Source organism: Centruroides vittatus, unplaced genomic scaffold (genome assembly GCF_030686945.1).
Source record: "Centruroides vittatus isolate TY-2023 unplaced genomic scaffold, ASM3068694v2 contig_880, whole genome shotgun sequence".
Taxonomy (NCBI): domain Eukaryota; kingdom Metazoa; phylum Arthropoda; class Arachnida; order Scorpiones; family Buthidae; genus Centruroides; species Centruroides vittatus.
The window spans coordinates 220,071-247,513 of record NW_027122572.1 but is presented as its reverse complement, the minus strand read 5'-3'; the positions used below and the strand labels follow the sequence as shown (position 1 = coordinate 247,513).

Genomic DNA, 27,443 nt, shown 5'->3' with positions numbered 1-27,443 from the left:
CACGCTTTGAAAGCAGATATTTTATTTTTAACTGCAATCTACAATAGATCCTACATGTGACATGGAAACAAATAGTTTTAGTTAATACAATTCAATCAATATTATGATATATCAGTATATTAATTAATATATTCACATACTGTACATGAAATTATTCCATTTTATGCTATATAAAAGTAAACATATCACAGTCTTTGTAGTTACAATGGAAGAAACATTCCTAATTGTAGATAAAACTTATTGTAATTGTTTAGATTTTCATTTTTGATCATTTACAATATTTATACAAACTATTTTACTCTTTTTATTTTTTTTTTTATATCTGTATTAGAATAGATAGATTTATATTACAGTATTTATTTACAAATATTTTTTTATTTTATTTCAATTTACTCAATAAATATATTGGGAAATAAGTCATGATTAATTAATTTTTAAAATAACTAAAACATCTGTAGATTAACTGTAACATACAATTTTCACACCAGAAAAGAGATCATTATATTTAATTAAAACATTTGCGTCAGTTCATCAGTTTCAGTTAGGTGCAACATTTTCATTATAGCAATTCATCTTTATTTGCATGGGTAGTTTCCTCTAAAGCAAAAATTTGAGTGGAATCAGATTAGCTGTCATGAAGAAAATAAGCATAAAAAATAACCTCTTAAATCTGTGGTTTCCATTCTTCTTCACCATCGCTTTTAATTCCTGGTAATAAAGATGAGCGGCAGAGTCCCCAAAATTTTTCTGGCTGCGATTTATTTTTCTCTGCTGTGAATTTCCAACCCATATGAGTGTGACAATCTCGACATTGAATTATTGTCCATGCATATCTGCAGAAACAAACAATTTAAAGATAAGCATTTTTCATCTTTGAAACGATGTTACATATGTTATTTATTTTAATTTAAAGGCTTATAAAAACTATAAAACTACGACATTCTTTTTGTTAAGGAGCATTATATTTCTAAAGGAGGAGGTCATTATCAATGCTTACTGTAAGAATTCTGATTTATAATTATTCTTATTTTATTATTTTTTAATTAATTAATTTTCACATTAAAAACATTGTAAATGATGCTTCATACAGTATTATTCTTAATGCAATGTTCTGATCACTGTGTACAAGAAATGTGTTTCAGAAATAAATCTGGTTCTAGCCAATGACCAATCCAGGATTGAATCTGGGTGAGCAACCCCAGGTATTTTTCAGGGAGTGGTCTGTCCAGATATATCAGGTCATAATGTGTGGGCCTAGCAAAACTCACAATGGGCATAAAGAAAGAAGCCCTCTTAGTGCCTGTAAGGCAGAAAGAGTAAAAATAAGTAAATAAATAAAATTTGATTTTATATTTATATGTATATTAATAGGTCATTCCAAACAAACTGAATAAAATAGTGCAGTATAGTTTATCAAAAAATTTTATAATTTATTAAATAAAATAATTTAAATTGAATTAACTAAAATCTACTATGGTAAATTATAAATGTGGATTTTTTATAAAAAGAGTGTAGAAACTTCTAATTAGAAAAGGATTTATAATCTTTTTATATTAACTATTAACATTTATATACCACTAGCTGTTACCCACGACTTCGCCCGCGTGGATTTCGCAAGCAAACACCATTTATATTCAGTATTTCAACAACCACAGTAATTGTTATCTAACACCTACCACTGAGAATGATGAGAATTGCTGAGAATCAAATGAACTGTTTTCAATTTGATCAATTTTCTGGAACGTTTACAATTGTTCTATAATCAAACCAATATGCAATAACAAATTTGAATTTAAAACGGTTCGAACATTTGGTTAAAAAATAAAAATATATAAAAATATTTATAACAATGTCTGAAATGTTATCAATTTAATACACCTAAGTATTCAATGAAGACTAAATGTAGTTAAAAAACAAAAAATCGCATCTAAAATAGTACAGTAAAAGCTATTCTTCAGGTTAAGCCTTAATCCTCTCCCTCTTCCCCTCAGGGGGAATTTCCAAAAGTCCCTTCTTAGGGTATGTCATGAAAATGCATACTAACTGTGTACCAAATTTCACCACTTTAGGTTTAGCAGTTTGCTCTGGGCAATGATGAATCAGTCAATCACTCAGTCAGGACAAGTAATTTTATATATTTAGATAATTAAATTTAAATAAATTGCATCTATATTTTTTACATTATAAATTATCTTTTGATCCAATTATAGCTTACCCAGGAAACCAGCTATGCTGTGTTGAAGGTCTTCCAATCAAAGACAAACCATGTGCTTTATAAACTGTAATTGTTTCATGAACATAACCACTAGGATTGACGTAAGTTCCTTGTGGGCCTTCAAGAGACATACTGAATACATCTTTTCGATCAGCTATGTGAGCATTACATTCACGACAACAGAGAATGGTATACTAAATAACAAAATTAATCAAAAGATTAGTTTTCATTTAGATTATTAATGATATTTATATTTATTTAAAATTAAAAGATATTGAAAAAATATGATTTAAAAAACTGTGACAAAATGTATAAATGGAAAATTATTTTACTAATTAAAACATCTAAATATGTATCAAAGAAATCCTAAATTTACATAATGAAATTACTATATTAAATTTTTTAATCTAGAAGCATTGAAACATTATTAACTTCATTGAAATAAATGACAAAAATTGTTTCAAATGCTCTCAAAACACTGTGTTTTTACAGAACTTTTTAATCTAATTTTAAATATTTTTTTAATATGTAAAGGAAACTACTTGAATGCATATAATAACAATTTATAGTTATTTAATTTTGAAATATTGTTACATCTATCATTTGAAAACATACTAAAAACAAAATATCTAGATACTTATAATTTTCTAGCCTAAAAAAATTAACATATATAGAAAAAAATATTAACATGGCATTGAATTAGTTGATAAAAAGTTAAAGTTTAACAGGAAAAAAAAAAAAACAAAAGAATTTCTTTCTTGGAGTTTAAAAGCTTTAATTTTTGCTTCTAGTACTTTTGAATAAAAAGTTATAATAATAATATAATTTCTGCAAAACTTTTTTGTATTTCAAACTATGATATTGTTCTGTCATTGTTCTGACCACGTTCTTTTTATTGTAATAGTCATGAAGATGAACTTCATAGCACAAAAGCACCAGAATAAAATATTAAAGCTTCTTAAATTCAAAGAAAGCAGTCATAATTTTGTTTTAATTAAGTTTCTGAAGGTGTAATAGGTTTTCAAAATTTTACAAATACATTAAACTTTCTTAACATTAAAATAAATCATAACTTTTAATTATCAAAAATAAACATTATATCTCTAATGTACTGTAAAACTGAAGCAGTTCCTTAACTACTTCAGTTTTATCAAAAATATAAACTTCATTTCGTTTGTATTTTTGATTAGAAAAGTATCATCATCAATATAAATATACTGTACTTACTTTTTCAAGAATGCTTAACTCATATCTTAATCTTTGAATGGCACTATTGAAGGCAAGAAGATTTAATCGGAGAGTATCATCTAGAGGTAAGTTACCAGCAACCCAAAAAGAAAATTCTGTAGGATTCTGTGGGATACCTTCTGTGTGATTCCATCCTTGAAGTTCATTTCTTATTTTGTTCATCAGAATTTCCTTTTATATTTTACATAAAAAAGCAGATATTAAATGAGGTAATAAAAATTTCAATTATATTTGTTTATTTAAATCTATACTTACACAATCATATTGTTTATATACCCATGGCGGCCACCAAGTATAGTTTGCAAAATCATGTCTGTTATACTGTGCAACACAAAAATATTTTCATAAATTTTATTTTCTATTTTTGTATTTCATCTTTATTCTTTTAACCATGATAAAAAAAAAATCTATATACCTTTCTTCGATTTGGTTTGGGAAGCAGAACACAAGTATTGCCAAGTCTCTGCATTTGTAGAGTGATACGATCTAAATTAGGTGGAGGTGGAATTCGATACCGATCAAGTGATTCCAATCTTGCTCCACAACCTGGATCCTCTAATACTATCTCTGGCAAAATCTTAACTTTTGCTATAAGAATCCTAAGTGAATTACAATTATCCAAAATTAATAATATTTCTCAAAATTATTGAAAATTCAGCAATAAATTTTATATATGAATTTCAAATTGATTTCAACAAATGTACCCATCTGCTTGACGTCTTGTTTCTAAAACTTGAAATCTTTGTCTGCCTTCAGCTTTTACACGCAGTGTGCTTAAATGATCAAGGTTTTCCTCTCCATATGATCTAATTTCAGCTGTAGTTCCAACTAAAGCTAATGGCTGGCCTCCTGAAGTTGATCCTGCAGACCTAAAAATATTTATAAAATGCAGTTTATATTGAATTTAATGCAAGATGATAACCAATACTGATTCAATACCAATATATTTATGTTTTGGAATGTTTCCACTATATTGAAATCAGTTATAAAAAAAGGGAGCATAAACAAACATTCCCTTTTTTTTAATACATAGTCTTTACATCATTTTTTGGCAGGCATTCAAACAAGATGATGGCCATTTCTTGCTGCAAACTAATTAAAGATTGACAGAGTATCCTCTCCTTACAATTTGTACTAATTACCACATGATGTATAGTTGTCACTTTTGGTGGTGCTAATTTGGCAGGAGATACTGCTTTGCAGGAGACTGCAGATTGTAGAGGATTATCTAAGGAAATTCAGCCACCCATGTACTATTTTAAATGGGGAAATCCATCCACTGGTGAAAATCTTAAAAAAAAAAGTCCAATTAAAGTGCAGGCAAAAAAATATCTGCCTGAACATCCTCTAGTGTCCCATCAGACCAATCTAACAATACACTAGAGAAACATACAAACATATTTTCAGTGATTATTTAGTATTGTAGTGAACTTTTTCATATACAAAGTTCCCTGCACTTGTTTGGGCAGAGAAAAACTAGAAATGCTTGTGCTTTTAAACCAGAACATGTAAATGATATAATTGATGTAAATATTTAGTAGCCTAATTATGATCTTTGATAATCCAAAGTGAAATAAATTTGAATAGACCATCCATTAAATGAATCCTTTTCTCAAAACCAGCTGTCAGGCTTTCATTTATTACCAACACCTGTAGCATATGAATAGAAACAAATATTGGATCAGATTGGTTGGAAAATTATTGGTATTAGATCAGGTATATTGGCAGAATTCAGTATTAAATCGTCTAAATTTAATGTAAAAACCTGCCACTATATTATAAAAATATTACTTAATTTATATACTTGAGAAAAACTGACCTTAAATTGACCATTCCAAAAGTTCGATCTTTTTCTATAATATGTTTCATCATTGAAACTGTTGCTGACTGAAAAAGTTGAAGAGGTAATGTTTGACCAGGTATCAAAACCACTCCACGTAAAGCAAGGAGAGGCAATGACTGACAACTGTTGTCATCCAAAACAGTACGTCCACTCAATTCTTCTAAATCTGTACCTAAATACTGATATTAACATTTACTTTTTAATTTTAAAAATAAACTTTATGTTCAAAATTACAAAATATCTAAGAATAACAAAAACTAAAATCTGGAATAATTTATAATATAAATAAAATAGCTTATATAAATCATATACAAATATGTTAATTTAATAAAATTTAAATTAGAAAAATTTTAAATTATTAATTATTAAAAATGAATATGCCCTATTTTAAAACTAACTGTACTTTTCCAATGTCTGAATGCATCAAATGGAAAAATTATTACATATCAAGCTATCTCAACTAAAGCATTGGATTAATTTGAGGTAATAATTAGTTTTATATCTTTTGGATTTTTGAAGTAAATGCTAAAATTAATTTCTTGATTAAATCATTTAATTTTTTTTATTCATTTTTAACTGTACTTTACTATATGGAATACTTTATACAGTAAAATCTATGTAAACCAGAATCACACAGTACTGAATTTGTTTTGAACAGGTCCTAGTATTTTAATTTTTTTTCTTCTTTAAACTTTACCACGTAAATGTCACATAGTTAGGTCTATCTTTTTTTATAATATTAAAATCATTTTCACATAGCCTATATAAAAATTTTATTACTAAGCTTAATCCAAATTAATTGAAAGTGATTACAATTAAAGATGGGAGTATTTAAATGCAAGAACTGAAAGCTGCAGATTTACAAAAAGTTCTCATTGTTTCCAAGAACTTGTACCAGAGTAAAGTATTGAGTATTTACACTCATCGTCACTGCCTTTGATGTTTGTGAGGCTCTGGACAGGTCTGAACCCTCAGTGAAATTTGTGTTGAAAATAATTTTTTTTGAAAAAAAAAAAAGCTAAAAATCATTTTTTTTTTAAACATGATGTGAACTTTTAAATAATGGAAGAATGTAAGTCCTAAGTTTGGCCATCTCCGGTTGGGGTCAAATTAAACTTCAAATTTTGATTTCTCTTGTTATCTGAGTTGAGATCTTGTTACAGTTAGTAACAAGTAATCAATCTCTTGGAAAGTGAGAACAAGAAAAAGCCACCAATTGGAATGGGTGATTGAGGATAGAAATGAATAAAAACCCAGAAATTCAAGGACACAAAAGCTTCTTCTCCTGAAAGTTCCAAGTCTTGGATCAATTGTTGTGTGCTTGTCTTGTACCCATCTTCGTCTCTGTCTCCTGTCCTCAGATCGACATCTCCCCATCACTGGAAGTCAACTGCATCATCCTGGAATCGTCAAGGGAACTGTCCTTTATGAACCAAGGACACTCCTTCATTTGGGGACTATCTTGGAAAGGAGAGGAAGACCTAGAGGCCACTGCCGACTTAGAACTTCCCAGATTGCATAAATCTTGTAAGTTCCTTTCATGTTAAGTACATGGCGTTTTGTAACCGTTCTTGTAATGTAGGGTCTGTCTCAGTGCCAATTTGTCCCATACAACCCTTCACAACCCCTCGACCCTCTTGACATTTCCCCATCAGAACCTTACAAGCAGTAGGTGGAACCTAGCTGCCGCATTTAAATAAAGTAACACTCCAAAGTACAATTACAAAACAAGTACAAAGCAAATTGACACTATATTCTCATTGTTTTCATGAATCATATTCATTGCTTGTTCTTGAGAACTTGATTCTCAGTAACTCATTAGATTCTTGAAAGTTTTCAATTCTTAAAGTATTCAATTCTGTCCCTAGTGAATTTCAACAAAACTATTAACAACAAAATACCTTGTATTTGCATATCTCCTTGTCAAATGACTATTTCTCTGACAATGTTTGAAATTATTCTTGGAATAGTTTGTTATGCTCTGCAGTGGCTGTTATACTTGGAGGCAATTTTACTTATTTGTCTACAAGTGGAATCTTAATTTTCCACTTTTATAGTTGCCAACCATCAGCATTTTCTATTTCCCTTTTGTCAGTGTTTTTAAAGAATTTGATATTATCATATAAACACTTTATTTAACAAGTCTAATACCAATATGTATGCCAAAGACATTTTATGTATTTTATTATGAAGAAAACCAGAAAAACATTTTCATATTCATTCAATTGGGAAAGAACAAAGATTAATACTTTTATACATGTATGCTGGTATATATATGAGAATTTTAGCTTAAATATGATAATTTTAAATACCAGATATGATAAATTGCATCTTCAAGTCTGGCAATGTTAGTGTCATTGTGTTGGTGATTAAATCTATCATGGCTGACTCATCACAGGAAGGAAACAAGTTACTTTTACAGTTAGAACAAATTATTGAGCAGGCTACAGTTTCTTTGCCCAAAATGAAGAAACATCTGATTCCTCACTTAAGAATATACAGGAAATGTGGTATGAACTTTCTCAAAAAAAGAAACCAGATGGTTCTTTGAGATTTGTGGGATTTTACAAAGATTTGTAATTTTGTAAAATAGTAAGGCTGATGATGGTTTTGCACACAGAATTGCAAAGCCTCCCCAGTATTACTGTGTAGCAAAAGGAAAGATATTCAAAAACAATCTTCATACCGGTACATCTAATATCCAATATAACTTCTTAAGCCTTTTAAATTCCCGGTACTCAATACGAACATTAACAACCAATTAACTAACGTTTTCGATCGCCTCCGTGATCTTCGTCAGGTTTTTTTCGACGGTTTTGAAATAGATTCTATTTCAAAACCGTCGAAAAAAAACCTGACGAAGATCACGGAGGCGATCGAAAACGTTAGTTAATTGGTTGTTAATGTTCGTATTGAGTACCGGGAATTTAAAAGGCTTAAGAAGTTATATTAGAAAGATATTGAATATGGTAAGAAAAAGTATAAGCAGAGATAGGAAATAAACCACAACCAGAAAAATTACTGTCTTTAATAATTGCAGTAAAAATCAATAAACTGACTGATAGTAACTGTCATGAAAAGAATTGCAACAAAAGAAATTATTAACAAAGCAAAACATCGCACAAAGCAATCTAACAGGAGATACTCATTGTGCAATATTAAGACTGAACACATGATAAATCTGGGTGTGGAATTATGATGTTGTCTTGTCTTCTAGGCTGCAGCGCCCTGTAGTAATGTGATTTATGATGTGTTCCATAAAATACTTGATCTTTATTAAATTGTGATGTTAAAGGGTATACAGCTGTTGTCATACTCTTGACAGTGTTTATGGCAATAGCTTTACATAATATCTTTTATAGAGATGAAATTAAATTTTGTTTATTAAAGCTATTTAATATAAGCATTGTGAAATATCAACATTAATATAGAATTTTCTCGCATTTTACGCTGTCAGCATTTTTATTCAAAAAACAATGTTTTTCTACCAATGTCACAGCTGTTCCCCATTCTAAAAATTGGCAAGTATGCACTTTATTCAGGTTAAAGTTCTTCATATCCAAAAACTCCTTTTAGTTTCTTCAAATTCTTAAACCTTAAAATATCACCATTTTTTGTTTTAAATTATACATTTATTATACTTTTTTAAAATAAATGTTTTAAAGATATTTAAAATTATATTTAAAACACTTACAGAATGTTGTGTTGGAAGTGAAGTATCATATGATACATTCGGTTGATTATTTTGCTCTGAATTCTGATTAGCAGCTTCATTTTCATCATCCATTCTTTCTTCATCTACCAAAAGTATTTTTAAAAATTACTTTTTCCAAATTTAAAATCATATTTTTAAAACTTAAATAAATTCTTAATAAAATCCTAAATTCTTTAATATTATCTACAGTTGAAATTCTATATTACAAAGTTCTATCTGTATTTTACAAATTTTTCAATGAATATTGAAAAATATGTCTTCTTTACATTTATTTTTAAATGTAAAAACTTTGCTAAATTTATTTAAACTTTGCTAAATACAGACATTTTTGTCCCTTTGGCAAAGTTTAATTTCTATATAACAAATTGGAGCTGGATAAATAAAAAAAGATGTTTCTGTATTGATAAATGTCAACATTGGTTAAAATCTTAATTCATTATTGCAACTGTTATCCACTGGTTAGTCATTATGAATATAGTAAAATATCTGTACTATACTGTACAGTACATGTAAAGAGGTTTAAACCTCTGTATCTAAGATTTCACATAATTGACAGTTTATGTAACTTTTTAATACTCCCATAACTGCAAGAAACAGTTTCCATCAGCAAGAAATTATTCCAGATAAAAATGTTTGATTATTTAAATAGTTAGAATCATTCACTGAAAGTAAAATAACTGTTGGTAAAAAAAATACAAAGATTACTGAAAATTTTTTAACAAAAATATATGAGACTATTTTGATCACAAATTTTTTTAAATTGAAAATAATTATTATACCTCTTGTTTGGGTTACTTTTAAATATAAAATGCACACATGATATCTTTGTGCTTGTATTAAACTCAAAATAAAATATCTTTGAGGAAAATAAAACATCACCACAATAGACTGTGCCTTCTTTTCATTAACTGACAAATTTTCTATTTGTCAGTTAATGAAAAGAACCACTTTCTGGTGGAAATTCATTGTATGAAAGTTTACTATATATATGAATGTATTATAGAAGAAACAAGAGCAATGCTCTATAGACACTAAGGTCTTAAATAGATATATATTTGCCATATTAATACTAGAAAAATATTTCAGTTAATAAGAGAAAAACATCTTAAATTATCCATGTAACAAAACAGAAAAATTTAAATTAATCAATCATACTATCAAATTATATAACAAAATAATTAATAATAATAATAAAACATAAATTCATATTTAGGACTATAATCAATTTACTTATATAAAATTTAAAAAAAAAATTATAAATTCAATTCACTTAGAACATAATTATAGTATCTGAATTAGGTTTTTATTTGTATGTAAAAAGTATGTATGTTATTTGTCTCCTATCACTTAATCAGAAATATCTTTACAGTCCAGTTATATATACAGGTAACCTCCGTATAACGGCACTTCTATAGCACGGATTCACTCTAACACGGTTCGAGAATTGCAAACATCCCCCCGTATAGCACAGGTTCACTCTAACACAGTTTGGGAATTAGGTAAATCCCTCGTACAACATGAAATGTAATAAAAACTGTTACCAGTTGATGATGCTCATGATGAGATCATCATATAAGATGAATAACCCTCTGGGTAAATATTTACTTAAATAATAAATAAGTATTTTACCCATGAAAAAAATCTACTATATAAAGCTGAAAAACTGGATTCTATCAATGTATTCCAAAAAGCCACTATGGGCACCCCTGGCAAGTATTTAAATTAATTTAAAAATTAACAATATAAATTATTTTATATTTATTTTATATTTTTACAGTATAATATTCAGTATATTATTATTTTTATTTGTAATTTTGTATGCCCTGATGCCTGACATCAGACCTTCCGACTTGTAAATAATAAATCCGATTTAAAGAAGGATTTAACAGCATGTTTTTTAATTTTTGGAACCTAACCCCCCTTTTCGCACTAGTTCTTTGTTTCGTATAACACGGATTCGCATAACATGGCAATTTTTTGGAATGTAATTCCCGTGTTATACAGGGGTTACCTGTACATATATATATAATATACATATAAACTGATAATTGCCAATTTATTCATAAATATGTTATAATACAAAATTTGATAAACATTACAAGATATATATTTATCTAAGAATATAATTTAGAATTATCTCTCTCTAGAATGAGATTATAGCATGTGTGTGTACACATGCTTATAATCTCATTTGTAACTTAAATTACATATTATAATTTATTTTATGTAAATACTTATTACAGTGGTTCCCAAACATTTTTGATTCTCGGCACCCTTGCTAAATTCAGATTTTCCCAAAGCACCCTAATGTCAAATTCTAACAAGTACAATTTGTGAAATAGTGATATAGCCAATATCTTTTTAATTAAAGAGTCAGGACATTAAGTAAAAAATAAATAAAACACATATTTAAGGTAACAAAAAAATGTAATTGAACAAATTCAATTAATTATTAGTAGTGGGATGGATGAGCCTGTGATCACTGCACATTTTCTCAAACCTTGGAATCAAACTGGACAAAGCCACCCTCATTTCCTTCTCCACATTGATTTTCGTGCAATGCTTAGTTTTTATCACAGTGACAAACTCAGATTTGCACTAATAAGAAGTCACAAATGAAATTAAGATTCTCTGAGCTGTACCACTCATTTCTAAGATATCCATCTTTTACTGATATCCAAAGTTCAGTTAATTCCATGCTGCTAAATTTTGTTTTCAACGTATTGTCATAAGACAACTCAATAAGATTCTCTTCTTCTGCAATAGTAAATTCAAAGCACTGGCATTAAATGGATCTTGAACCCATGCAAATTTATTGATATCATTTTGAAAATATTTCTCAAACCAGGTGATAAGCTGTGATAAATGTTCTTCAAAAATAGAGTTCATACCTCGAGAGAAATCAACTCCATTGGGAAACATCCTTCCCTCCGTTTTCATTTATTTTTCTTTTACATAATTTTTACTTTTATTTAAAAGCTGAAATTTTCTCAATCAACTTTAAAAGGTGCATGTTGCTTTCCTGCAGGGAGAAATTCAGAACATTCAGCTTTTCAAAAATAACATAAGTATGCTAGTTTTACCAAACAATCTTCAATCACAAAACTTTTGGGATACTTGTAATCTTCTTCTTTAAGAATAATATAAATTTCCTCTTGCAGTTCAAACATATGAGACAAAACATTACCTCGGGAGAGCCATCACTCTCTTGTGGTAATGTTTTGTATTTCTCAAAGTGCTATAGTACAACAAAGACATGTGCTCAGATCCCACATCCTCAAATAGTTTTTTAAAAAATCTTGCCTTTAATGGCTGTTTTTATAAAGTTTACTATATGTACTGCATATTCTGGTTCAATGCAGGATATTTTGATTTGAGTGCTTCCCCATGAATAATGCAATGGGTCCACAGTGCATCAGAGTCTTTGCTTTGAAAAAATGCTTGCAATTCTCCATAACATCCAGATATAGAACGAGATCATCAGTAAAGATACCAATGCATTTGATCCACTCCAAATTTATTTTCGGAAATAAAAATATCAAGGATCTCAAACAAGTTATGAGCATTACCACCAGCAGTGATACTTTTACAGAAGAGAAAGTTTTCTACAATGTTATTATCTATAAACTGTACACAGCAAAATCAAGTGAGCATCATTATTATTATCTGTGTTTTCATCCAGCTGTAACCCAAATTCCTTCCCTTCTATTTTTTCAATAACTGAACATTGGAGATCCTTTGCAATGTGTTGTATTCTGATACTGATAGTGTTGTTGGATAAAGGCACTTTTGAAAGCTGCTACCCAGCAGACCCACTGATCATAATGTTGACCATATCTACAGCAGCTGGTAGAATGAGTTTTTCTGCGATGGTATGAGGCTTTTTACATTTTGCGATTCTATATGCTATCTTTATTACTGAGTTAATGATTTGCATCAAGTCTGCTACATGTTGTATCTTATCACATTGAATTGAAAGTGGAAGTAAAATTATGAAAATTTTATATTTTACAGCACTCCTGTGAGCTTCCCCTGGCTTCCTCACACTTTGGGAACCGCTGACTTATTATATAAAACAAGCAATTATTTATTGTGACATCATCACAATGCCAGGCTGCAATTTTTAATATTTTTAATTTATTTGATTTAGGATATATGCTTTCCACCTCAAATTAGTAGTGGCTTGCCCCTGTACATCATACTTTTCCTTTAACAATAGAGTTGTGCAAGTCATCTATAAATTCCTTTCAGGGAAAAAGTTTTTAATTGAAATAACGTGATTTCCAGTTTGCATTGGAAGTTCGTATATAGTTAATCAGGGCCTACAGCCTGTAAGGTTTTGCGGTCTTGTCTTTCATATATCTAATTCCATTCATGAGATCGAGGAAAGACAGAAAGACACAGATGACAGTGGGAATTTATAGGTCTACATGTTTCAATTCCAATATTCAAATGGGTGAAGACTTAAAACTACAATTAATTTAAATTGGATGCATTTATTTACAATTCAAGTATTGTGTCAGTTATAAAACGTTAATGCATTTCGGAGTCATTGTAGTTAATCACCTAGTCAGAACGTTCTGTTAAACAAACGAGACAATTTTAATAATTACCAAAATCTTTTTATAGAAATAAAAAATGAATAATTTTAAATATTTTATTATTACTATTACATTTCAACAGTTACGAAGGGAGACGATGTCGAAATAATTCCTTAAAAATCTATTTATTCTGAAGACAAATTTCAAATTCGATTTTCTAAAAATGGATTTGTTCATATTTTAAACTGTATTGACAAAGAAATTAAATATCAAAATGGAAAAGGATTGTCATTAATTGCCGAACAATGGTTGTTGACGGCCTTAAGATTTTATTTCCAGCAGCTTTCGGAATATAGCTGGTGGCCTTTTCTGACGTCACAAACGAATAACCCGATTGGCCAAACGACTCCTAAAACAAGGATAATGGCCAAGAAAGTAAAAGCCAATGTTTTGTTGAAGTTCCTTTAGAGGGCATTCAGAAATAGATGTTCGTCGTCTTTGCAACGCATTTTAAACCGCGGTTCAGCCAGCCAACGTCTATAGGCCGTTCTGTTGTTAAACATCGTTTAACATAAATTCTGTCTCTGCAATCGGCTGTGGTAGTTCAGTCATGGGTTTGCACTTTGTCAGGATGGGCTGGTCAAATGGAGTTTTCCAGGTTTTCTCCATGTCTTTAATACCTAAATAGGGACCAGTTACCCTTAAAAGACCTCACAAAAGGCATCTCACCGAGGCAGATTGCCCAAGTGTTATGTTGTGTGCCAAACAAAAAACAAACAAATATCCAATCCAATACAAATAATAGTCAGCATAAATATTCATAAATACAAATATTTAGCTTTCCCCATTACAATCAGTCAATTCAACAACAATTGACATATTGGTCTAATTCCATAATTTTTTCTTTCTTACACTAAAAATCTACTGGTAGTACACAATTAGACAATGGGGGAGAGGTGGCACTATAACAGAAGAAGTATCTCTGAACCCCATGTCACATAGTCACTGTCTTGTCCTCGTCGATTGGAACAGAATCTGTACACTCTCAAAGTTCTTCCCTCGCACAATATCTTCGTCGCTGATCATTCTCATATTTTTTCCATGTTGGCATTAAAAAACAGTTTCCCTCCCAACCATGCCAATATATACAACCTCTCTGCTCCCCTGTTGGGCTTATTGTCTCCTCCAGGCAACATAACAGAGGGAGGCAATGGAGCATTCTAGAACCGTACGAACAAAGGATTTATAACCAACAATTTCTCATTTTACACATAGTATGATGAATGATTTTCATATTGTCATTTAGAAAAAAAATTAAGATTATATTAGAATGTGTTTATATAAAACTAGCTGTTATCCACGACTTCGCCCATGCAGATTTTGCAAACAAACACCATTTATATTCAGTATTTCAACAACCATAGTAATTGTTATAGAACACTTACTGCTGAGAATGATGAGAATTATTGAGAATCAAATGAACTGTTTTCAATTTGATCAATTTTCTGGAACGTTTACAATCGTTCTATAATTGAACCAATATGCAATAACAAATTCGAATTTAAAATGGTTTGAACATTTGGTTAAAAAAGTGAAATATATAAAAATATTTATAACAATGTCTGAAATGTTATCAATTTAATTCACCTAAGTATTCAATGAAGACTAAACACAGTTAAAAAACAAAAAATTGCATCTAAAATAGTACAGTAGAAGCCATTCTTCCGGTGAAGCCTTGATGCTCTCCCTCTCCCCCTGCGGGGGAATTTTGAAAAATCCCTTCTTAGTGGGCATTTTCATGACGTACCCTAACTGTGTACTAAATTTCACCTCTTTAGGTTCAGCGGTTTGATCTGGGCAATGATGAATCAGTCAATCACTCAGTCAGGACAAGTAATTTTATATATTTAGATTGATTTATCTTTTGTATTTTGGATAATATCAAAAAAGATATTTTATGTAAAGTCTTAGTCATAAATTGCATCACAATGGTTTTGAAAATATTTCCTTGTTTATTCAAACTTTTAGGTTTATTATCATACAAAACAATAAATTATAAAAAAAATAAATAATGGATAAATTTTAGCATAAATGAATCAATAAATAATTTTTAAAGAATTTTTTTTTTTGGTTCTGTTTTGTATATACAAAATGAAATTGACAAAATCTTATAATCTGAAAAGTACATTTCAAAAACAGGTTCATTAAGTTTATAAAAAAAAAATCCTTGTAATAGCTTTCAAAGTAAAATAGACTCCTAAATAATTTTGAAACAGTGTTTTCTTTACAATAATCAGTCTTACATTTGTTAATCATTAAATTTCAAATAAAAACTGAAATTGAAATAAGTTATTTGTTACAAATTGAAATTGGTCTGAACTGTTCTTAACAGAAATGTATTCAATGTTACATTTCAAACACACAAGTTATTATCAATAAAGCATAATTTTATTTTGTTATATAATATATAGTGAGTCCAGTTCACCAGGATTTTAAAAATTTTATATTATAAACATTTTGGATTGTGAATCATTACAAACAAATATATTGAATCACGTGAGCAAAAAGTTTGAGAAATACTGCATGTAACATGAGATGAAATAATATGTATTGTGTTGTTCTGTTGTGTGATGTTGCATTCATATTTTGTGTTGAACTCACTGTCCAATACGTTAAACAAGGTCAGACAGAAGCAGAGCACATTTAAATAGTAGTAAATAATCATATGAGTCTGCTTGTCCTGTTATAATTAATCAAATTTATTACACACCTTTCTAATTTCCTTAATTAACATTTAATAGTTCAGAATGCATTTTAGCTTTTTTAATAGTCCTTGTCAGCTGGTACCACATATACTGTTGTGTGATATTCAGTTTTTATACAAATATACACACCAATTGAAAACCCACTAATAAGCAAATATACTCCCACAAGAAAGAATTAGCAAATATACGAATATAAGAAGCAAAAGATATACAAATAGTTGTGGGAGTATATATAATGAGTTATACAAATATAATGAGTATAGTTGTGGGAGTATATAGTTGTGGGAGTATATTTGCTTATTTGTGGGAGTATATTATTCAGTTTTTGATGGTATTTTCATTTTGGTATGTATTTTATCTTCTTTTTAAAATTTAATACAACATGAAACCCAAAACTATCATACTTTACACCATATTGTCTGTTGATCTCCCTTTTACATTGGTCAAATGCATTTACTTTTTATTTTATCTATTATGTGAGTAATACAATCAATATCCTAATGTTAACTATAATATACAGTTTAAGACAACATCAAAGGTTACATAAATTTTAAGTTGACTAAAACATTTGGCAAGTTTACTTGCAACATCAAACCATACTTTTCACAAAACAAATTCAGCCTATCATGTGACTAAAGACATTTTATCTACTTCTTTAAATATTTATATGGCCACCACAATTCTTCCAAGTTCTCTTTCTAAATTATGATTTATTTTCTGTTTTTTGATATTTAAAAATGTAACTCTTGATGTTATTTTAAACATTATTTTATAGTTAATATTGGGATATTGATTGTGTTACTCTGATAATAGATAAAATAAAAAGCAAATGCATTTGACCAATGTAAAAGGGAGATCAACAGACAGTATGGTGTAAAGTATGATGGTTTTGGTTTCATATTGTATTAAATTTAAAAAGAAGATAAAGAGCATACCAAAATGAAAACACCATCAAGAATTGAATATTACGCAACAGTATATATGTGGTAAATTAACAGCAATTTTATTAAGGTCTTTTATAATTACTGTTATAATATTGTATGTAGTGGTTGTACAGTAATACAAACATCAGTTTATCTATGTATTTTATTTTATTAGATCCTTTTATGTGTATTTTAATTATAATATCATATTGTCAAAATGTGTATATGTAACCCAGCTGAAGTGGACTATTAAAAAATCTAAAATGCATTCTGGGCTATTAAATGTTAATTTAAAAAATTGGAAGATGTGTAATAAGTCTGATAATTATAACAACAGAACAAGCAGACTCATATGGTTACCTACTGTTATTTAATAAATATAAGTTTTTGACCTGTTAATATAACAGAGTAGACTTCAATTATATGAGTGCTAAGGTGGCTTTTCTTTTTGGCTAGACTTATTATACCATCAATAAAAAGGAGGACAAGCTTTAGAAAAACTTTTCATTTCCTGTATGTAATTTTTTTAATTTTTCCTTTTTATAACCTGTATGTAATTTTCCCTATATAGTTGTTACACAAGAGTTGAAAAGGGACATAATTGTCCGAAATGCATACTCAAAAAAATAAAAAGTTTTCCTAAAGCTTGTCCTCCTTTTTATTGATGGTATAATAAGTCTAGCAAAAAAGAAAAGCCACCTTAGCACTCATATAATTGAACACAAGACTAGACAAGAAGAGTAGACTTAACAAATCTTGGAAAATGCCTCACCTTGCATATATTTAATTTATTTTTGTGTGTATTATGAAGTCTGAGGTGTATTGTGTTCTCCAGGACTGCATTATGTTTTCTAGAAATGTTATGTATTAGATGTATTTTGTATAGATGTAGTGTATGCAATAACCACAAGTGTGAGATGCTATCATATTCTTCATGATGATCAACTACAAGTCCAACATATTTTTTATTTCAGAATTACACATTTTTGCTCTCAAATGCCTTCCTATAATCTAAGAATATCATATATGGGTTTCTGTGTTGTTTGTGCACTTCTGTAAAATGACTGAATCTTTAGTGATTGTTCTTTGCATACCATACGGTTCTACAACAGCCTTTTATGTTGTTCTATGAGAATTTTGTACTATTCTATATGATGATATATTCCGTTTGTAATGCATGAAGTATGAAGTGATTATTTTGTAGAGTGTAAGATGAGTGATTGATCTATATTGTATAGGTTAATATTTATATTATTATATAACACATAAAACAGATGAAATAATATGATCTAAAAATTCTGTCATTCTATAGGCAATTGTATATTCTACAAAATTTAGGAAGTTGTTTCTCAATATTTCATTTATTTCACTTACAATGGAACCTCGCATAATGAGCAAAACAAATTGTAAAAAATTTACTTGCTTAACGAGCAATGTTTCACATAACGAGTGACAAGGAAAGAGAAATTCCAGATTGCGTGCATGCTCCATCAGTCTGTGTTTAGCACTCCTTCCGCTAGCATCTCAGTTCGCTTGTGATCACACATTTCTCCAAACTTGTGTTCACACATATTATGTATAAGCATCGACAATCATAGCCTGTTATATAATAAACATGCCATCTCAAACTAAATTTAATGACCAATTCCAAATTAAACTTTTAAAATGTCTAAATTAAAAATTAATTATTTATAATTATTAAATTTAATACGAGATGGCAGCATAACTGCCTTCCTCTAGTCAAATTAATTAATATCTAATATTTAATTATAGCCTTTACATAGCCCAAGAATTTGGCATATCATTTGGTGTCTTCATCAGACATATTATCTGAGATTTATTTTGTTTTCTGCAAATTGAATTTGCATTCGAGGTTGGTTCATTCAGTGCTAGAAGAAAATGAAGATGGTTCATGCTTCTTAACAATGTATATTGTGTAATTTTCTTCGAATAAACATTATACATAAAATATTTGAGTATTTTTTTGGCATGGAATGCATTATTGTATTTTACATTAATTTCTATGGGAAAAACTGTTTCGCTTAATGAGTGTTTCACATTACGAGTAAGATTCCGAAATAAATTATGCTCATTAAGCAAAGTCCCACTGTATTTAAAAATTGCATCCACAATAGAATGAAATAGAAAAACAATATTTCAATACTTTGGATATAATCTTCTAAACCAGTGATTCTCAAAGTGGGGGTCGCGACCTCCAAGGGGGTCGTAAAAAATATTTGGGGGGTCGCTGAAAAATTGATGCCAGATCAATTTTTTCAAAAATTTTATAAATTTACTATGGATTCATGTTTAGAAATAATAGAAATAAAAAATATATAAAATAATTTTTACTTAAATAAATTGCACATATAAATAATAAAAATAATACAAATATTTAAATACGAGCCTAACCCCCTCCTCCGATGTTTTTCGACACATACTTATTCTTCGGGGGTCCTTTAAAATTTTTAAGTGCAGAAGGGGGGTCGCGATCCAAAAAGTTTGAGAAACACTGTTCTAAACTGCATACCAGCATCATGCTTTCAGAAGTGGAGATAATTTAAATAACCTATTCCATCATATATGTTCTGCAAATTTCTAGTTTGTGTTACAGGTTATCATCACAAAATTCAACATATCTATAACAAATATTCAAAAATTTTCCTATTCAATACTGAGACATTTCAATATTCACTTAAAATATTATAGCCTGTGTGAGAAAATTCTTGCCTATATGTAACCATAGTAACTGAATATTAGCAGTAACTTTAGTAACCAACAGAAATGGACTGATATTAGGAATAGATAACTTTCTTATTAAAATGTTAATCTTATGAAATTATAAATAAAAAATATTCATTGTGTTGCAGGAATTGATTTAAATAAAATATGTCCAATTTACTCTACTTTATGAGTTTCTGAATTCATTCAATATTCCAGATTATTCATTGCTGTAAAAAATAATAAACTATTTGCAGTCTGTTCCATGACTGAATAATATATACATAAATACTTTATCTGTTAAAAAAGATACATTCATCAACAATCTGTTGTATAGTAAGAATATACAATATCATGCATTCAGAACAATGAACATTTCCCTTCAATCAGTCAATCACATTGCCTAATAATTTATATTCATATAATAATATATAAGTTAAAATTAGCAATTAAATATATTTTCATACAATTAACACAAATAATAAATTCCTATTAATTGATTAATTATATGTGTAGTGGAAGATGTTATCCAGCAGGAAAGAGAAATGTTTCTCATAGGTAAAAACATAGTGAGAACAGAGCTTCCTGAAGCAAAATATATTATGTGATTGAGCAAGATAAAAACATTCAATCTTCTCTTATTGAGCATTTGATCAGTTATTTTTCTAGTTCAACTAGTCTGCTATTTGTCCAGCAATCTAATTAAAATATCCGAGGAGATTTCCTAGCTATTATCTTACATATTCTACTGTATATTCTACATACATTATATGTACCGTACAACTATAGAGATCACAATATGTATATTTATTCTTAAAATATTTCTACTGCTTCATTTTAATTACTAACTAAAATATTAAGTTAAATGCATTAGTAAGTTTAATTAATAATTTTCAGTATTATATAATATGCATGTATCTTTTCTCATATATTAACAGATAAAGCATTTATCAACAATCTGCTGTATAGTAAGCTTTAGGGTCGATTTACACACAACAGTGACGTGCCAGCACAGTGACCGTTTGGTGCATAAACATCGATAAATATCACACATAGCCAATCAGAGTTTCATCTACAACACGTAATCTGTATTCTGTCAATCATACAAGTGTCATACATGAAATTCTGATTGGCTATGTGTGATATTTATCGATGCTTACTGCACTGTGCCGGCACGTCACTGTTGTGTGTAAATCGACCCTTATAGTAACAAAATCTTTCTAACTGAAAAGATTTTGTTAAATATAAAGATTAAACATATTTAATTAAATATATTCAATTTCATTTTAACTTTATATTTCATAATATCTTTTTATTATTAATAGGATGCTAATGCTAATCTAAATCTTGAAACAAATTAAAAATAATAAATATTTTTGAAAATTTCATATAAATTCTAAAAAACATTCAGTTTTAATTAGCCTATATTTGTTAATTTATAAGTATTATTATGTAAAAATGTCTTTATTTTTTATTTGCATAAAAAAATTAGTAATTTAAACTGAAAACATTAATGAAATATTTTCTGAATTTGTAAAATGGATCATTAATGATCTTAAATTATTAATATAATTTAGGTATTGATTTGTTGATCATTCTGAAAATCCAGATATATTTAACATAATAGCGAGGTTGAGGCTGAAGTTTTAAATGCAAAAACGTGTACATTGGATGTTCAGCGCCACTTTCCTGTAAGCCTAGAAATTTGACAATGGTGTTTGGAAAGTCAGTGGAATCGTGCTCGACATTCCAAATGCCATTTTCAAAAACTTCTAGACATACAGGAAAGCGGCGCCAAACGTCCGACGTACACGTTTTTGCGTTTAAAACTTCAGCCTCAACCTCGCTAATAATTCATATAACCAATTTAGATTAATTATAACTACAAATAATACTGTAAACTTCTCTACTTGTCAAAAGTCAAAATTCTAACATATTAATGTTATTAAACTTTAACTCATTTCTAAAGTTTTGATTTAGGTTATTAAATTCAAAAAACTTCACTTCATTTAGTCAGTTTACAAATATGCATACTATAAGTAAAGCCAACTTCGCACTACATAACAAAAGTTACTTCAATAATTGCTTCTGACACCATACCATGGACAATGTGTTCAGACTACACGATTATATTAGACAACTGACCAGAAATAAATTACCATTTATATTTAGAAAACTTACATTTTCAGTGTAAAATAAGTGCTTTATAATTTCACTTAACTAAAGATAAAAATAAATTTTTATCAATAAATTAATTAACCTTTGAATTTTCATTTATCAAAATCTAACTTGACAGAATCTTTGACAACTACAAATTTAAGAACTCAATAATCATCATATAATTCAATTTCTTGATTAATCTTTTTTGTTCATTTTCCATACCATGAACAAAAAAGAGCAAATGATACGTGTTTTACAATCTTAATTTTCATTCGATTAATTCCCAAACAAACAATAAAGTTCAACTAGTTCAGCTTCATCACATCATGTGATTTCTGTATCACTTCCAATCAAATGACAAAAAATTCAATGTGTGAACCTAGCTTCAGTCAGCTTTAACTAAACATGTTAATTTAATTTCACATTAATATAAATTTTCTCACAATGTTATTTTTGCATAACATTATTCAATTTTGCACTAATTAATAATCTAATGTGGGTCTGCTATATTTATTTTACTACTACAAATGTAATTAAAACAGACTTTCTTAATTTAATTTTATTTCAAAGCAGTTCAAACAAAGAAAATGTTTATTTATTTATAAATGGATAGAAATAAAACATTTTAAATTTTCAAAACTTTTAAACAAAATTAAATATATTCAACAAAAATAATAATAAAACAATTTTAATATATGTAATATAGATATTAAATAAGTACAAATAAATCTCACTAAACAAACAGATTTAGATTCTGGAAATTCTTCATAAAGTGAAATTTTATTAAACAAGATACAAAAAAAATGTTTAGTGTGCAATTTTAATAATAGTCTCTTTACTTTAGGATAAATATTTTTCACACTCAAATATTTTTCTTTATTTCTTCTGATGATAAACTTTTTTCTTGTGATCAAATGACATTAGTAGTTCTTTTTATTTTCTTTAATAACTATTATTTTAAAACTGCTAATATTAAAATAAGACTCACATCAACCATTAACTGGTGTGAATACAATTAACATTTGAGTGAAAAAAGCATGAAGAGGAGCCCAGAAGGGGTCATGAAAACATTCATCACTCAAATGTTAATTGTATTCACACCAGTTAATGGTTAATGTGAGTCATATTTTGTATTCATCCAGGTGTGTTCTGCAGTTAAGTATTGTTAATATTGTTGGTACTGCTCATATATTAAGATTTTATTCTCTAAATTCCTTTTTTGTTCATTTTAATAGTCTTTCTTAGCAAGATTTTTTTTTACTCTCAATACTGATAATCAATAATTTTGATGACATACAGATATTTAAATTTTGAATATCAAAGTAATTTATAAGTCTTAGACAGTATTATAACAAAATATGCAGTAACTTAACACACTGTATTTAGTTTTTAAATGTGTTTTTTTTAGTATTTCATATTCTGCTGTTAATGTTACTGTAAATGTTGTCAACTCATAAGTGAAAATGTTGTCATATCTTTAGTAAATCCTTGGAAAAGTGATTCAAAATTGCTATTTTCCAGTTTTCATAATATTGAAATAAAAATGCAAGTATGAATAAAATAAGATCAGTTTCTAATATAAAATTTATAAAATATAGGTTTGCATTTGAAGTTTGATATCAAAATTTATTAATCATTAAATCAAATATTTGTTAGGTAACATCAATGGTTAGATGTATAAAAATCATAAGGAACATGCTGCATCAAGCATTAAGTAAAATTTACTTGAATTTATATAAATTATATTAATAATGAAAAATAATTTCTTTTAAAATCATATTTAAAATATGAACAAAAATCTGCTTTGTTGAAACTCACTCCGATATTAATTTTTCCAAGTACTTTTGGAGCAACCAAGCCAACATTAGGACACACAAAAGTGAATAAACTTGATAGCTAAATTTATGTAACATCTGAATGTTGGTAGCTTGACAGCTGTTACCTACATTTGCTTACATAACACATGGATGCTGTACAATTTAAGACTACTGATACCTCCACTCAGTGGTGGATTATTTACCTCCCAAACTCCTAGGATGAGCTTTAGTAAGGCTTTCCCTAACTTTGTCCTGTCTCAACTGTTGCTAATTTGTTTTTTTGGTCTTGGACCTTCCTGCCTTCAGGACCCCTAGGCTTAATGGTTAATCCACTACTATCCTCATCTTAGTGCATCCTGATGATGATTTGATTGCTTAAAAGTACTTGAGAAAACTGACATTCAAGTGATAATGTAACAAAACAATTTTCATTACCTTATATTGATCTTTTCCGAAATTTATGACTATTGACAATTTAGCTATTTTACTAAATGGACTGTTTCAAGAGTTTACATCTTTATTATTCTAGCATTTTTGAGACCTTACGACTCATTTCAGGGATAGTCAATACAAAAACAGTTTAAGAAATATATATCAAATATTAGTTTAAGAAAAAGTGATAATTTTTTGTCTTGACTATTATAATGTATTTGTGTTGACTCTTCCTGACAAAGGATTTAAGAACCTGAAACTGCTAGGATAATAAAGCTCTAAACTTCAGAAAAACAACTTTTCAGGTGAATAATTTCATACAAGAGTTGTTATATATGTTTATCTATTTCAAATTAAACAACTTTATTCTATCAATAGGATAAATAATAATTTACTTAGTATTTACAAAAAATTCAATCATTTAGTGTAAAATGATAATTACAACAGATTAAAAGCAAAAGCAGAAATGAAGTTTATTCTTTTCTGAGCACTGGAAAATTCCTTAAATTATCTATAAATAATATTTTCTTAAATAAGCAATTGTTTATTATGTCAAATCTTATTTGAGAAAATATTAAGTGAATTATTGAAAAGTTATATTTCTAAACCATAAAAATGTCTTATTGCCTAGACCTAACAAAACTATTTTAATAAGATAACATCACATATTTTTTGAAGAAATATATAATAATTTTTACAAGATTCTAAATCAATTTATACAGTTTACATCAACTTTACAAAATATTAAAATAGGACATATAAAATACATAATAATATTTGACAATGTAAACCGAACAAAGTAGGATTTCTCAAACGGAATCTTGGGATTCCGCTGTTTTTTTAAACTGGGAAATTCTTCTCATCCCGGGAAACCCCGAAAATTTCTTAAAAGTTCACATTTTTCTTTTTTTGTGTTAAGGTTGGGAAATTTTGCAAATAGAAACTATAATTAACTCATAGACTGTCAGAATACATTTGTATTTATTAATTTTTGAAATTTTTGCTTGTTACGACATCTCACAGATTGACAATAATCAATATGTATTTGCAACAAGACACTGAAAATTCTTTACTTGTCAGAACCTGTAATATCTTGAATAACTGCACCAATGCTGTCTTAATTTTAACTATTCCCAGTAGCTTCAAAACTGCATTATGCCAGATTGTGCAAATTGGGCATGGATACAAATGAGTATGAAGTCTGCAAGTATGAAGTTTTTCTTCATAAACCTGATTATTAAAGCCAAACGAACTGCAGAATTATCAGGCTGTAAGCTTGATACCGCTATTAAAGCAGTTAAGGTAGACAAATCAAGAACACTTGAGAGCAAAAGAAGTACTGCAATGCATCTCGAAAATGAACTAAAATCTTTGAGACTATGGATGAAAAACACATTTGTCTTCTCTTAAATGCATTAAAGACAATTCTACACAAATTGAATTGGAAAGGACATTTTCAGTAGAGGGACTTTTCATTATTAAAATAATAACCAGATTGAGCGATCAGAGTATTGACCACCTTTGGTTTTCAAAATCGTATAAAAATTTACAATAATATTTTGTATTGTTTCATTAAAAAAATGAAAATTACCTTCTAAGTTAGAAGTTTAATCTAAGTTCATTTTTTTCTTTAAATTTTCAACTCAATTCAAAGGCATTTTGTTTTTGTAAGCAGTTTCCAACAAACTTTAATAACTCTATCTGTGAAAATTTCTACATTATTCAGAGGTAATTTTAATATATATTTTACACAGCATTATTAATATTATGATTTTGGAGGTTGCAGAGCATATTAAATTACTTTTAAAAATGAAAAATAATTATATCATTTGGTTTCAAGGTACTTTTTATATCTAAAAAGTAATTAATTATACCCCGGGATCCCAGGAAACAGTTCACTTTTTTCTAACGTATTTTGAAACCGTGTTGGTAGTTGTTGTTCACAGCAACAGTTCACTTTTCCCAAAATCCCGAACAAGCAAAAGACCAAGAAATGAGAAACCCTACAAACAAGTATAATTTTTATACTAAATTTAATTTGAGATAAATTTGTATCGCACGCAAGTTACACTGCAAAAATATAAATTCAAAAACATTTACAATTTTGTCTTTTTATTATTTTTTAATTTACCTTCATATATATAAGAGTAAAATTAATCTGGCTATAATAAAATTATTTTTAACATTTAAATATATAAATGAATTAAAAACCTTAAAAATGTATTAGTTAATAGGATTTAACTATAATGTATTAGTTAATAGGAATAAAATGTTTCTGATTATCCATAATAGAAAATATAATAATAAAAATGAAACTTTCCTTTAAAAAAACACTAATCATCCATTTAAACTGTGAAACCAAAACAAATTCAATAGGTTTATAAAAATTAATTCTCTCTCATTACATAAATATAAAAAATGTTCACATCATCTCTAAGGCATGATATTTCATAATAAGATCCTTGACAAGTTTAAATTATAAATAAAACTAAGAAAATTTACTTAATTCCATGTTAAATACAATTATTAGAAATGACTTTTAGTACTTATTTTGAATATTTCTATACTTCTAAAAATAAAAAAGGAAAAATTCACATAAATGAAACTGTAACAACAATTACTCTTAATTCATAACTACAAATTAAAAGTTATTAAAGACAATAATCCAATATCAAATCAACACAGTCACAAGATCAAATCAGTGAACTCAATCGTGGTAAGTACGTCTTGGCTTTTAAAAATCTAATTAAAACGTTTATATAAACCCGTCAGTCGTATTTAAATTAATAATCCTGTATAAAGTAAGAAAATAAATAAATCAATAACTAAATGATCATTATATGATTAGATATATACCATCAGAAGTATTATAATTATCATCCTGCCTGCCCAAGAGAGGCAAAATATCATCCGCCATTTTACTCCCGTTTGTTTACTGACAACTATCACGTGATCATACAACGAAACTTGTAATCCCTCGAGCCAAACCGACCAATGAATTTTCTTGTTACTAAATAAATTCAGGCAGAAAAAGTACGTTTCGTCGGTGTATTAATATGCAAG

At 28.3% G+C, this 27,443-nt stretch overlaps 1 protein-coding gene across 1 annotated transcript; it reads right to left on the bottom strand.

Moving 5' to 3' along the window:
• ohgt (ohgata) lies at positions 1-27,382 on the bottom strand. The gene is made up of 9 exons (XM_067280020.1): positions 27,237-27,382; positions 9,001-9,104; positions 5,283-5,485; positions 4,168-4,332; positions 3,879-4,062; positions 3,719-3,784; positions 3,443-3,634; positions 2,216-2,409; positions 1-833 (listed from the first exon to the last, which is right to left on the bottom strand). Exons 1-9 carry the CDS (start codon positions 27,295-27,297, stop codon positions 665-667), a joined length of 1,338 nt encoding a protein of 445 aa, XP_067136121.1. The 5' UTR covers positions 27,298-27,382; the 3' UTR covers positions 1-664.
• Positions 27,383-27,443: the final 61 nt, after the last annotated feature.

What these genes read in the sequence shown, in the direction of transcription:
- ohgt (XM_067280020.1), bottom strand. Translation starts at nt 27,297, where the DNA reads ATGGCGGATGATATTTTGCCTCTCTTGGGCAGGCAGGATGATAATTAT. An exon ending in CCAAACCAAATCGAAGAAAG is followed by an intron (nt 3,785 to 3,878) that starts GTATATAGATTT and finishes TGTGTTGCACAG; the next exon opens with TATAACAGACATGATTTTGC. An exon ending in AGTTAAGCATTCTTGAAAAA is followed by an intron (nt 2,410 to 3,442) that starts GTAAGTACAGTA and finishes TTTGTTATTTAG; the next exon opens with TATACCATTCTCTGTTGTCG.